This window comes from Carassius gibelio, chromosome B1 (assembly GCF_023724105.1).
Source record: "Carassius gibelio isolate Cgi1373 ecotype wild population from Czech Republic chromosome B1, carGib1.2-hapl.c, whole genome shotgun sequence".
NCBI classification, from domain to species: domain Eukaryota; kingdom Metazoa; phylum Chordata; class Actinopteri; order Cypriniformes; family Cyprinidae; genus Carassius; species Carassius gibelio.
In genome coordinates, this window is record NC_068396.1 from 21,192,642 (window position 1) to 21,207,990 (window position 15,349).

Consider the following 15,349-nt stretch of genomic DNA (forward strand, 5'->3'; position numbering starts at 1 on the left):
AATAAATCCAATCCGTATTTAGTTTGTGAGAACGACAGAGAGACCTCTGTTTTGCAGTAGCTCTGGGCGGTTCTTGTCAACATCAATGTTATGATTGGATAACTTGAGTGCCACGTCACTGCAATTTTCACCAATCAAAATTAAATAATCACTGCAGAAGGCCACAAGTTTAACGCCTACTTGACAGAGAACCAGGAAATAGTCATGATATTTTGATAGGCGACTGGCACTTGATTTTAGTCATTGTGATATACTTACTTTCTATTACTTTCGAGGTCGACGGAGTTTGTTGCAGTTATGGCGTCGTTATTCAAGAAAAAGACCGTTGATGGTAAGTTTCTTGCTGTTGCTCTGAGGGCTTGTTTGTTTGGTCAAAGACGCCCAGCAGCACTCTCACGTCAATCACCGACTGGTTTCGTTACTAACACTGTTAATTTATTTAATACGTGGCATCTCTTTTTGAGATATTTGGGGCATTCGAGATATTTTTGGTCCACTATGCTGACTAACACAAGTGTCTTTTATTCTGGGATGTTTGTTTGGGCAACTGCAACCGAAAATATTTATCGTAAGAATCTGCTTGATCTTAACTTGAAACTAACAGCTAGTATCGGGTCAAAGATGGTCTATAAAACAAATGTAATCGTTTGTAAAATCACTGGGTCTTTCCTGTAACTTTAAATGGTCTAAAATGACTTCTTATTTAAGTAGTTCCCATACATATTTTTTTTAAATCTCACTCAGACATTTCAGCATTGGTCATTTAAATGGTGATCGATAACAATGACTCCTCTCATAATACAGATGTCATTAAAGAACAGAACAAAGAGCTGCGGGGAACGCAGAGACAGATCGCCAGAGACCGGACAGCACTGGAAAGACAGGAAAAACAGCTGGTGAGAATCCCCACCCATCAATGTGACGTGAAAATGATGCCATATGTTCCTCTCTCTTAACACTGAGGTGTGTAAGATCACGAGGTTATGTCATTTATGTCACAGAGGGCCTCAGTGTGTCAAAAGATTATGACTAACAGCTCGTGATGCTGTTTCGGGTTTAGATAAGGCATGTTTGCGCCATTGTGATATGTTTCTTTCAGAAGTAGCCGGTGGAAACTTTTATACTTTTCTTATAACCTCCACCCTTCATACCATTCATACGCTCATACCAGTGTAAACATAACGATTGTACGCTGTTAAAATATCCTGGAAATTGTATGCTAAAAAAAGTGTCAGATGAGGTTGCCAGAAATTCTAGTTTGTAAAACACTGTGTCAGTGTTTTAGGAATTAAGGAATGACTTGATGGCGACCATATATTTCATTAAGTAGTGTCATCGATTTGAACAACCAAAATCTGCTTTTTACCTTTAAATGTACTGATAAACATCATAAAAATACAGGTTTTTATAAAAATAAATTAAAAAGCCATATGATAATAAGTGCCCATGTTATTAAAACATGGCCAATATTCATATATAGACAATAAAACAATGAAATAAACATGAACTAAATAACAGACAATTAAATAAAAATCACACCCTAATGTGCATTGCTGATAACAAAATATAAAGTTATTCATATAAAATATTATGCAATCATATATGAATAAATGTGACAGTTTTTTTTAACAGTAAAATTAAATGGAATATGATGTTAAACCATTTGCTATTCACTACATTTGGCAAGGTAACTTACAGCTAACCAAACCATCTCACATACACTAGGCCATTTCACTTTAATATTTTCTTTCTATCTTCTTTACTCTCACCATGAAGTCTCCTTCTGGATAACTGTGCGATTCAATTCTAATGTCAACAGGACCATCACTAACTGTTTTATACTGTTTGCCTTCTTTATCACAGGAGATGGAAATCAAGAAAATGGCCAAGACGGGGAACAGAGATGCCTGTAAAGTTTTAGCCAAGCAGCTTGTTCAAGTGAGGAAACAGAAAACACGTTCATATGCCGTCAGCTCTAAGGTCACCTCCATGTCGACACAAACCAAGCTAATGAACTCCCAAATGAAGATGGCTGGAGCCATGGCTACAACCACCAAAGTAAGACCCTTCTGTCTTTTTAAAATCATGAGAACTTTTAGAAAAGTTCACCCCAAGCCCAATGAATTGTAGCTCAGTTCATTTCGGGCAATCCTGGCAGTGATAAGTTAGATTGAATATTGTGTGAAAATGCTGTGATTTCACATTTAAGTAAATAGGGCCGTTCATTTTGTAGTCCTAAAAACCAAGGAGAATTGCCATTTTTCAAGCCATGGTTTCCCTCTGGAATTTCTAATGGGCTTTTTTGAGTTATGGTTTTGGATTTATGAGTAAAACTGTGGTAAACATTAACGGAAGTCACTTTCCTATTTTGTTTGTGAAATTCTCTTTAATGTGAAAGGATCTTAAAGTAATTTTAACATTACTCCTAAATGGAAAACCACTTTACACAAAACCCATTATAAATTCCCAAAGGGAAGTCATAGCTCCAAAATGCTAGTTTGTATTCAGCTAGGCCTGCAAATTGACATTGTGCGCGACTTAACAGCTCTATTAATTATGTATGTCATGACCTGCGGTTTTGGCTTTATTAGAATTTGTACTAATTTGAGCGTATATGTTGATCTATAAATGGATATCTGGCACAGTATAGTGGCATGTCGATACATAGCCTTTATTCTTTGCATAAGTAGCCTAAAGTGCATAAATCGAACAGTGACTAATTGGTTTGTGTCTCTGTCTTTCTCAAAACAACTTCCAGACAATGCAAGCTGTCAACAAAAAGATGGATCCGAAGAAGACAATGCAGACCCTGCAGGACTTCCAGAAAGAGACCGCAAAGATGGACATGACAGAAGAGATGAGTAAGTGGTTTTTATTTATTGTCGTTGTGGGTGATTTTGTTAGTAGGTTTAATAAAATAATGTCAAAAGAAGGAAGGAAGTGTTTTGGGCAACTTTTCTTTTTTTTGATCCAAAGTGCCTCCAGTGATGAATAGCTTGTGGTTTCCAAAATGAGTGCACACTTATATCAATGCTCCAAATTAATTTGTACATACTGCTACCATTCAAAAGATTAGGGTCATTATGATTTAAAATAAATGAATACTTTTCAGGAAGTATGTACAGTATTAAATTGATAAAACACGACAGTAAAGACTTCAAAAGATTTGAGATTGTTTAAAAAGATCAATACGTTTATTCTACAAGAATGCACTAGGTTGGTCAAAATGTAAAGACATTTGTTACTAAAGATTTATGTTTCAAACAAATCATGTTCTTTTTCTATTCATCGAAGAATCCTCAGTGATAATGTATCATGTCAAAATTGGTAATAATTATAAATAGGGATGCACAGATACGACTTTTTACAGAACTAGGCAAGTACTGATCCTTTTATTTTTGGTACTTGCCGATACCAAGTGCTGATATGGTTTTCTTTGCATTTCAAATTTTTACAAATATTGAGTACAGAAACCAAAAGAATTTGTATAATGTTATAAGTGATAAGTTAATTAAGCTAATAGATATTTCTTTTAGTTATTTTCACGCTGATTATGCTTATTAAAATGTATATTTTTTTTTAGTTTAGTTTAAATTTGTGTTACTTTCACTTTTATTTTTTTTACTCTGTGGTACTACATCTTTCATTTAATAGCACATTAGAGCTGCTCCATTGCGGTACTAGTACTGTAATCACAAGATGTTTTGCTGTAATAATGCAGGGAAATACTCCTTATATATAAATCTTGTAACTGTGATGAACATATTTTCAGAAATATAAAAGTTGCAGGGTTTTTTTTCATCTGAAACGTGCAGCGACTCATAATGCAGAACTCTCATGAAGCAAGCAAAACATGCGCAACGTCTGCACACATTTGATCACGCAACAGAATTGTGCTGTCTTTCTCTCTCCTTTCTGTTAATTAACTTGTTCATTGGTCAAGTCACACGTTTTTGACCCATCTGACAGAACAAACGAACTAACACTCTGTGTGCTTTGCTTATCAGCTCGAGATCATCAAAAATACAGGCATGAATATTGACCATTTAACATTATTTTAATAGCATACATATACTTCCTAGACATCCTTAATATTTAAAGGGATACTCCACCCCAAAATGAAATTTTTTTCATTAATCACTTAGCCCCATGTTGTTCTGAACCCGTAAAAGCTTTGTGTCCTCGGAACACCATTTAAGATATTTTAGATGAAAACTGGGGCCCTTCTGACTGCCCCATTGACTGCCAAGTAAATAAGTGTCAAGGTCCATAAAATCGTCATCAGAATACTCCATCTGCCATCAGACGTGCAATCTGGGTTATATGAAGCGACACGGAGACGGTTGACAAAGGAAAAGTTGAATAAAGTCGTTTTTTTTTTTTTTTTTTTGCGTACAGAAACTTTTCTCGTTGCTTCATAATGTTATGGTTGAACCACTGATGGTAGATGGACTATTCTGACCATAAGTTACTTGGCAGTCTATGGGACAGTCTCAAGCCTCCCGGTTTTCATCCAAAATATCTTAAATTGTGTTCTGAAGATGAACGAAGCTTTTACGGGTTTGGAACAATATGGGGTTAAGTGATTAATGACAACATTTTCATTTTGGGGTGGAGTATCCCTTTAATAACTCCATTCTTTTCTCTGTTGTCAGTGTTTCTTAGTCTGGATACGTCACTGTTCACATGCTGTGTGCTATTGGGGCATTTTAGCACGTAGCCTACGAGTACAGAATCACAGTATCTGGCCTTATATTGATACCGGTATCAGTGCATCCCTAATAGGAAATGTTTCTTGAGCTGCAAATCGCATATAATAGGATGATTTCTGAAGAGTCATGTGACATTTGAAGAGGTAATGGCTGATGAAAAAGTAGCTTTACCATCACATGAATAATAAGAATATTCCTAGGAATAAATTACATTTTCAGTTATTTTAAATAATCATAATAATTCACTGTATAAATGCAGCCTAAGTAAGCATAAGAGACTCTCATGAATCCAAAAAATAAAATAATATTAATATTTTGTTCGGCAGCATAATACAAATTGTAGCTTTGTAACATTTTGGTTTGTAGGTGCACTTTTTTTTTAAACATTGTTTTCTGCACCTGTAGCCAACTTGAGTTGGATGTGTATACTGTTTCCATTGATTCTGAACAAACCACAACATAATTTGATTGTAATGCTTGTTTTTTTTAGCCCTTTTTTTCTATGTCTGTGCCTGCTTACAGTGAATGACACGCTGGATGAGATCTTTGAGGATTCTGGTGATGAGGAAGAATCTCAGGACATTGTGAATCAGGTGTTGGATGAAATTGGAATTGAGATCTCAGGAAAGGTAAGAACTGAAAGATTATATGGGCTTCATCAATCAAACCATGTTGAGGCACCAGATTCAATAAACAAACTTATTACTGTAGTGCATTAGTGTTTAAATCCGTTTCTGTCCATTGCGTCCAAGGCTGCACAATATATATAAAAATGCATTGCAATATGTTTTCAATGCATTAATCCATAGACTTCAAGGAGATGCAGAGAATATACCTAGCATACGATTAAGCATAAGTGTATCATAAGTGACAGTGAAACAGTGTGAAGCAGGGAACCTACAACTGAACCTACAACTGTTTTTGCATTCAAATAAGGCCAAAATGAGGAAGTGTCTCAGTTGTGTGGAAGTAATTTTGGCTTTAAATGTTATGACCATGCCTAATCAGAAGTGGTTACAAAACCGGTTACTGCTATTCATAAAATGTTTATAAAAAATATATTGTGCAGCCATAATATTGATGTATATAACTATAAAATCCCTATTCACCAACGTCAGCAGAAAAATATACCATACAACAGTAAATTAAACCGTGAACTTATTGATTCATCATAATTTCTGTGTGAAAACACTAGGATATTTTTAATTGTAGAGAATGAAATCCATAGAAAATGAACGTATTTTGTACCCTACGTCCTACGCAGTGAAATGTCATGTCTACTGAGTCTTGGATTGCAGCCAGACACACTATCCATCACTTTGCATTTTTATCCGTAATGCATTTTTTGTTTCCCCTGCAGATGGCTCATGCCCCCTCAGCTGCCCGAAAGCAACCAAGTGCCGCTAAATCCAAAGCAGATGGGATATCAGATGAGGAGATTGAGAGACAGCTCAAAGCTCTTGGAGTAGACTAGTGCTCACACACACACACACACACACACACACACACACACATACACACACACCTGGTTACTGCCTGGTAACACACAAACACATATAACACTACATTCATACTCATTACAAATACATAGACACAGATGATGATGATACATGGACCCTCCAAAAGCTTACAGTCACGGACTTGCCTACTCTGGGATAATGTGCCACAGATGGCAAATGCAATTTTTTTTATTATTTATTTGAGAATAAGAGATGCCTATCGAAGTTGATTGTTACTCTTTGATGGGAATCACTGTTTCATCTGGCTTTAGAAGGACGAAAATAACAATAAAATGTTTGAATACACACGTTGTAAATGAATACATACAATGCCTTCCAGACTAAGGCAGATGCGTTCCCCTGAAATCTACAACTTCTGTCTCTATGATCCATGACTCAGAAAATCACATTGGTGTAAACCGGTTTGACAGGAGAACTCTACCTCTGTAAACATAAGAAGTGACAGGGCTGCGTCTTTAGTCTTGCCGTGTTTTGTCTTGTCCTCGCGGTACCTTGCTGTTCTCCCGGAGCATGACAGAACCCTTGTGTGAGGCACATTTTTGGTTTCTGTTCTCACCTTCTGTCTGTTTATGAATAGGAAATGATTTGGTTTGTCTTCTAGGTTCACTTTGGATATTTTGAGTGCGCATATTTTATTCAGCTGCTTTTCAGGGGTGATGCCAAATCTTGAGAAGTGTGTTCCGGTTGAGCACATTGTTTGAAGATGGGTGCTCTCCTTCATTTCTCATGTGCCTGAGGTCTTGGGTTTACCGTGTGTGTGATTTTTCTTTTGAGGCTGTTTAAATGTATTGATCAAGACTTCAGAGACTCTCGGAAGGTTCCTGTTAATCGTCAGTTGTGACCAAAGTAAGGGTTGTGTTTGTAAATGGCAAGAGATCGCAGCACTCTGCACTTGATCTTTGGATCATCCACAGAAGTTGTATTTAGGCTGACGTTGGTTATGCACTGCAATATATCATAAGGATGTAAATAATGTAGGCATGGAAAGTTGATTGTTTAATGTTTAATAGACAGTGAGAGTTTTGGATTATGGGTGAGGTTTTTCCTTCTTAGAATTTAGTCACTGACAGGAATTGTTCAAATTTAAGGGGATTGTATACTTCATTAACCATGAATAAAATTTTTTTTAATGATATCTCAGTTGTTGTTTTTTTTTTAAAGTATTAATTTACCACTAGAGGGCAGAGTCAAAACATGCTTCAATATTAACACGTGTTACCCATTTAAAAGAAATCTACAAAACTTGTTTAAAAAAGTTATAATTTTATTCAACAAGGATGCAAAAAATATATAAAAAAAATACGAAGTGACAGTTAAACATTTATATATACATATATGTGTGTATATGTGTATATATATATAATATGTGTGTGTGTGTGTATATATATATATATATATATATATATATATATATATATATATATATATATATATATATATATTATATATAATGTGTGTATATATATATATATATAATATGTGTATATATATGTGTATACATATAATATGTGTATATATATATATATATATATATATATATATATGTATACATATATGTATATATATATATATATGTATACATATAATATGTGTATATGTATATATGTATACATATAATATGTGTATATATATATAATGTGTGTATATATATATATATATATATATATATATATATATATATATATATATATATATATATATATAATATGTGTGTATATGTGTATATATATGTATGTGTATATATATATATATATGTGTGTGTGTGTGGGTGTGTTTGTATGTAATATTAAGCAGCTCAACTGTTTGCATTAAGATGTATTAACATTAAGATTAGATCTTCATTTAAGAAGAAACATTTGTGACGATTAAGTAAAGATTATGTAAAGATTTCATGTGATTGACGACTGGCTGCTAAATATTCAGCTTTGCCATCACAGCGATAAATTACATCTTCAAATATAAGGCTTATTACAATAGAAAACTTATTTACATAATATTACAGTTTTAACAATATTTTAATCTAAAGAATGCAGCCTTGATGAGCCAGAATTCTTTCATCATTTCATATATATATACCCAAACTTTTCAGCATTAATGTACATTGAATTGACCGGTATATAAAAATGTATGTTTGTCTTAGCGTTTAGTACAACATTTAAGATGTTAGGTTTGGGGTTAAGAGTTCTCCAGATTTATTTGTTTACTTGTTCAGGCACAAGAACAGTTTCTTCCCTCAGGCAATCTACCTCCATGAACAGTTCAATGTTCCCCACTTATGCATTAAAAATGTGCAATATCCTTATATTTATTTGTTTCCCCTCCATCCTAGTGCATCTCTGCATCTTACTCAATCCTATTCCATTATCATTTATAGCACAATTGTTTATACACTTATTTATTTGCCTAATGTTCTTTTGTTTTTGTTTTTTTTTGTCTGTGTGTTGTTGTCTCTGTGTACTGGAAGCTTATGTCACTAAAACAAATTCCTTTTATGCGCAAGCATACTTGGCATTAAAGCTCTTTCTGATTCTGATTTGTGAAAAGTTAATAATATAATAATAATTACATAAATATTATGTAAACAACCTGATATTGCCAGAATTCCAGTGACTGAAGTCTCCAGTATCTCAGAGTTGACATACTGCCATTTTTAATGGGATATGGTTTTTTAAATATTCCTTTCGGATGTAAAAAAAAAAAAAAAAAAAAAGAAGCTGTTTCTCTGACCTTAATCCTGTTTTTCAAAAAGTACAATATTTGGGAGACTTGAGTCTGAGATGATATAAACTTTTTTTGGTTATGGTCGTTGGGAAGCATTTATCTCAATTTAACAGCTTACTGACTTCAAACCCAAAAAACTGCCACTAGTGTAGGAGTCCTTTGAGGATTACTGAAAAATGTGTCACCCTCCCATTTTCACTCCATTTCACAGAGACACAAGATGCACATAGCACAATCCTTCCAGACTCCTTGAACGCAATGACAAGTGTGTGTGACTCAGAGACAAACGCTGGCCTCCCACTCGCAAACACTAGAAGTAAAAAAAAAAAAAGCCTATTAAAGTGCATTTTACATATAATGTTAGCATTTTATGTAAAATATTAATAACTTTAAGGCAAATAAATAAAACAATTATCATAAATACCTCCACTAAGTAAACTAAAACTAAAAAAGTGGGTAATGTCACATCGCTGTACTCCTGATGAGTTTGTATTGCGTTCCTGTTAAAAACCTAGGATAGTGGCAAATGTTAAAAATGTAAAATTACAACACATTAGTATTTGGGGTGAAAGTAATTAGTCTTTTAATAGGTCATAAATAGATTTTAGTTGTAAATATGCCTGACAAGTTGTTTAAAGCATTATTACACTTTTTTTATGCTTAAACACTTTTTCGTCTTTGACCCTTATAACTAAAAATACTGGAGTCTTAAAGTGCAGTAAAGTTATGACCATATATAGATATTCATCCAGATGTTGATGAGATGAGATGAGATGGTGACATTTCCGGCTGATGAAACCAGTTCGGTATTATTCCATTATTTTAATGACGTATTTTCTGTGTAACCAGCGTCACCACTAAACGGGAAACCACTGCAGTATTAGATGGAAAATAGCTTTTTCAGAAACACAGTGATTGTCTGAAATGTTAACAAATGTTCAGTATTCATCTTCTTGGTGTTTATTTTATACTGTTAGGTCAGTTAAAGGAATAGCTCACCCAAAAAAGAAAATGTACTCCACTGGAGGAAGCGTTATTATTACATTTACATTACATTTAGTAATTTAGCAGACGCTTTTATCCAAAGCGACTTACAAAAGAGGACAATGGTAGCAATCAAAAACAACAAAAGAGCAATGATATATAAGTGCTATAACAAGTCTGTTAGCTTAACGCAGTACACATAGCTTTTAAATAATATAATAAAAATACAGAAAACAGAATAGAAAAAGAATAGAGCAAGCTAGTGCTAGAGGTCTTTTTTGCTTTTGTTATTTGGATAATAAATGAAAAAACAGATATAATAAAAAAATATTTATTTTTAGAAAACAACCTGCAAATGAAAAGAGTGCAAGTCAAGAGTGTTTTTCAAAGAATAGAATTAGAATAGAGAGTGCTTAGTTATAGTTAAATGGTGTAGCAGAAATGAGTCGAACCAGACAAATCAAAGAGTCTATCAGAGCTGTGTGCATTGAAACGAGAGCCGAATTCCTCAGGAAGTCATAAATCAGTTCTAGTGCCACAAGAACCAAGCAAGATAACCAACCAACCAACTTGTTCACACAACAGCTTTCAACATTAACACCAATAGAACAATTATTAACAATTTTAATTCGAAGAAGAGATTTCAATTTATTGTTCGTGATTGAAATGCAACGCTGGACATCACATGTAAACCCAGGAGATCAAGTTAAATACTTGCATTGACTTCCCCCCAGCCAGCAGAACCAGACTGAAATTCCTAAGGGGGGGAAGGGCTTTAAACCTTTGTCTTCACAGAAAAGTCCCTTTGCCAGAGAATGGCAAAGAAACTGCTTTTTGTACATTATATATGGACCAGAATGAACTCAAAAAGACTTCCATTGCTTAACTCCATATTCATTTATGTGTAACCCACACATTTGACTATCATGTATAATCACTTATTGTGTATGTCTTTTGATAACTATAGGATACATAGTCATGTCTAGTATTGATATAATCGAATTTTCTTGCTTGATATTGTCCTGACAATCATTTATTTGTAAAATATATCATAATCGTGTTATAGGAATCATGTCCAAAATTAGATCCTGCGAGGCAGGAACCACATGCTTAGTAAGATAAACAAATGATTTATGATCCCCAGACCCAAGACCATATCTGATTGGTCAAGGCAACATTTGAGGGGTGGCCCACAAGGAAGTTTAAATACTTTGGACACCATGAAATTTGGCTTTTAGTTCTAGCATTGCTTGTGCCATCAGTCATGCCTTGCTTTTAGTCTGCTTTTAGTCCCTTGCTGCTGCTATTAGCCATGTCTGTTTCAAGTCTCTAGCTATGCTTCTGCTAGCTTGTAGCTTCTAGCCATGCGGTTTAGTCATCACTGTTTGAGCGCGGTTCCTGCGTGCTTCGGCCTGCCTGCTGCTACTATGCCACGATGAGAAGGAACACAACCTAGTCTCGTCAAACTTTATTTCTTTTCTTTTTCTGTTTGAGAGTTTCGTGTTCTGAGTTAAGTTTTGTAACGTCCAGTCTCCGAAGCCTGACCTCGGATGCCCGTTCAACTTCGACCAGCGCACACGACTCTGCACTTTCAGCCAACGCCCAACAACCACAGGCTTCCCAAGACGTCACTTCACTACTGGACTTCCAGCCAATCAGCGACACCGGGATACCCCTTTCAACTGGAGTCCCTTTCACAGGAAACTAAGGCAACGTATCCCCAGATATTTGTTGTGCTGGTGTATCTAATATAATTTTAGTCACATTGAGGAACTCAATGTAAGGGCTAATTACGTGATTGATGGTTGTTCATGTCATATTACAGATTATGTCATTATATGATGGATTTGTTTCAGCTTTTGTCTTCTGCAGATGCTAAGTGATGGACTGGAGCGGTGTGGATTATTGTGATGTTTTTATCAGCTGTTTGGAGTCTCATTCTGACGGCACCCATTCGCTGCAGAGCGTCCATTGCTGAGACAGTGATGCAGGCTGCACATCGGATGGCCTGAGGGTTTGCACGTTTTCATTTTTGGCTGAACTTTGGATGAGTCACATGAACTGCTGTGTTATTTTCGTAATGGTTTGGTGTCACGTCTGGCTCATCCACTTCTATTTGTGTACATGTGGTACATAATGTACACCATCTTTGAATATATTAGCATGTTTGTTTTTACAAATAAAGACTAAATAAAATAAGCTCCAAGAATAGCATTATGCAAACAAAGACTCAATCGGCTCTTTCGCAGAAAAGACCACAAACATCAGATCTTCATATCTGAGTAAAAGCAGATATAGACCATCGCTGATGCCAAATACATTTGATTAAAAAAATAAAAATAAATAGTGGACTGCTGACCACAATTAGTTAATGATGAACATACAAACCTTGTTACAGGAAGAACCCATTAAAAGTCCCGAGAGTGAGTCTGAAAATAGCATTTCCCTCTATAAATCATCCAGGACATGTAGACAAATGTTCACTCTTAAACAATAAAGGCTCCAAACATGACATATAAACTCAGAATGAATCTATGAGAAAAGTCAGAATTCTTAGAAAAAAAATTAATTGTGAGATATAAAGTATGTATGTAATACTTTATGTTAAAAACATCAGAATTGGGGATGGGTGTCAGAAGGAAAAAATAAAAGAAAATTTACTGGAGTAGATGTCATTTCTTGTATTGTGATGCCTTTTAATTAAAACTGTTACCACATACCTGATGAGGTTTCCCAAACATTAATCCAGCAACAAACGTCTAGTAAGTTGTTCTGAACAAAAAATGTATGCAAAAATTTAGCGACAGACTAACGATTGGTATCATAATGGATTTCCAGCTTATTTTTCAAAACAGGAGTAAGCTGTTTTCTGTGAATTCTGGTTCATTAAATAACTAAAATAATAAGTGACAGTTAACTAAGGAAAATAACGAGAAGAATAATAGAGGGAGTCTATTAGGGTAAAAGATAAATTGGACCAAATCTGCTTTAATGCCAATTAACAATGTTAAAGTTAATTCTCCTGTCCCATCATTCATTCCTATTAAAGATTCTTTCATCCATTTTCTATGTGGGTAATACCATATATAAAGACATTCATAAAATTGCCAGAAACAATTTTAATAACATTTTAGTCAAGCTCAGAAGTGATGCTCAAAGATGGTATAATCTTAAAGTCTGTCTCCAAGGCTAAATATCCACCATAAAAATGAATTTGTTACCTTGGCTTAATATTATTTTTTTTTTCTATGTTGCTGCTTTCCTCTCCTCCAGGTTACTTTAAGGAGATCAGTTCCATACTTTCCCAATTTATCTTGAATGGTAGCATCCTGTACTTTCAGGAGGATTGGTTGTGCCAGATGTTTTTAAATATTATTTGTCATTCCAATTTAAGGCTCTTCATACTTGGATCGATCTTCAATCTAACGTTTCATGGAGAGAAATCAAAGCTGACAAGGTTAAACCACATACGCTCCAAGATATTTTTATTTGCTGACACTGGAAGTAAAAATTATAAATATATATTTGGCCTGGTTGTGGCCAATTCTATTAGGATCTGCAAAAGAGTGGAACATCTGATGGGAGGACCTTTCAAATTTTTAAACACCACACCCTTATGGCACAACTTAAATTTGTTATGTGGAAATCGGCCATTTGTCCATCCCTCTTGGTCTACATTGGGCATAAACACATGCTGCGACTTATACAGTATAACAAAGGACTCTGCTCACTTCAAGAATTAAGAACTATGTTTTGTTTACCAGCATCATCATATTTTGTCTTTTTTCAGTTGCTCTGCTCTCAAGGCCTGTGGAGTTCCCTGGGACATTTCCTTTCATCCTATGTGGGATTGCATTGCACCATCCTCTGATCAGCCATCTGTTTCTTTAATATATAGGAAACTTTATGATCACACTGCAAAGCCTCTTTCTATTAAACATATATGGAATCGTGAATTTACAGATTTTGACTTATTGGAGAGGGTGTGGTCTAATCTAACTTTAATTTCTAAAAACTCATCGTCTTATCCATTTTAGAGTCGTCCAAAGAGCATACATAACTCATTACAAAAGGTTTGAAATTAAACTGCAATCGACCTATAACTGTCATATCTGTAACACTGTATCATCAGGTACTTTCTCCACATGTTTTGGGAATGACAAATTGTTGTCAACCTGTGGACTCGTGTGAATTCTGTTTTGTCCTTTTTACTTAGAACTGATTACAAGTCTAATCCAGGTTTATGTCTTCTCAATGACGATTCCAACTCCTGTATAAGTTCATTTAAGAAGAGAATGCTGTTTGCTGGTTTTACAGCTGCAAAGAAGACAATCATACAAAAATGTTTTACTCCACACGTGTGCAAAAACATTTTTTTCACATAGCCTCCTTGGGATAGTAACCTGTGAATGTACAACAGCACGACTGAATAGGGCTAAACATTTTACCATCAATGGTAATTTTTTATTCAAACATTTTGGAATATATAAATGAATTACTTTTAAAAGTGAAAGTGACATGACATTCAGCCAAGTATGGTGACCCATACTCAGAACTTGTGCTCTGCATTTAACCCATCCGAAGTGCACACACACAGAGAAGTGAACACACACACACACACACACACACTGTGAACACACACCCAGAGCAGTGGGCAGCCATTTATGCTGCGGCGCCCTTGGAGCAGTTGGGGGTTCAGTGCACCCAAGTCATGGTATTGAAGGTGGAGAGAGAACTGTACATGAACTCCCCCCACCCACAATTCCTGCCAGCCCGGGACTCGAACTCACAACCTTTCGATTGGGAGTCAGACTCTCTAACCATTAGGCCACGACTTCCCAATTAGGCCCTTTATTTTGATTTGATATTGTTTTGTTGAATTGAAAATAAAAAAGAATAACACTGGGCAGTGAATGGTTAAAGTGTTTGCACTACAAAGCAGTGTGTTCATAATTAAGACAAGACATTAAAATAATATGGTAAGATACACCAGTTTGCAATATCAAGCAGCAAAACGAGCTGTTTCGTACAGCTAAAAATAGCTTGAAGCGGAAGTCACTGGAAGCCACAAAGCCACTATGGCAAGCCTGCAACCTCTAGTCAAAAAGCGGAACGGCTAATGCGAACGCTTTTTAGAGGAAAAAGTTTATCATTTAATGAATCGACAGCCTTTCGGAAAAATGGAATTCAGCTTACGAAACTTCTCATTCCTTCCCATGGTTATCCGTAAAGTGTTGCGCAACTCTGACTGAAATTCAGTGACATCAAGGCTCTAATTTGATTGGTTATTAAAGCACACGTGATCCAAGCTGACAGTTAAGCTTTCTCCAATAGTAAGTAAAACAGACCCTCTTATCTCCCTATAGTAAGACAATGTCTGGGAAGCCAAACACATTAAATAATTCTCGTGGG

At 35.3% G+C, this 15,349-nt stretch overlaps 1 protein-coding gene across 1 annotated transcript; it reads left to right on the forward strand.

Moving 5' to 3' along the window:
• Nucleotides 1–165: 165 nt before the first annotated feature.
• Nucleotides 166–7,367, forward strand: chmp2bb (charged multivesicular body protein 2Bb). Its single transcript, XM_052546451.1, has 6 exons — nt 166–331; nt 805–896; nt 1,864–2,058; nt 2,759–2,861; nt 5,235–5,341; nt 6,073–7,367. The coding sequence occupies exons 1-6, from the start codon at nt 298–300 to the stop codon at nt 6,184–6,186; spliced, it is 645 nt and encodes a 214-aa protein (XP_052402411.1). The 5' UTR covers nt 166–297; the 3' UTR covers nt 6,187–7,367.
• The last annotated feature ends 7,982 nt before the right edge of the window (nt 7,368–15,349 follow it).

Coding starts and splice junctions, on each gene's coding strand:
- chmp2bb (XM_052546451.1), top strand. CDS start 298: ATGGCGTCGTTATTCAAGAAAAAGACCGTTGATG. Junction 897..1,863: donor AAAGACAGGAAAAACAGCTG/GTGAGAATCCCC, acceptor TCTTTATCACAG/GAGATGGAAATCAAGAAAAT. Junction 5,342..6,072: donor GAATTGAGATCTCAGGAAAG/GTAAGAACTGAA, acceptor TTTCCCCTGCAG/ATGGCTCATGCCCCCTCAGC.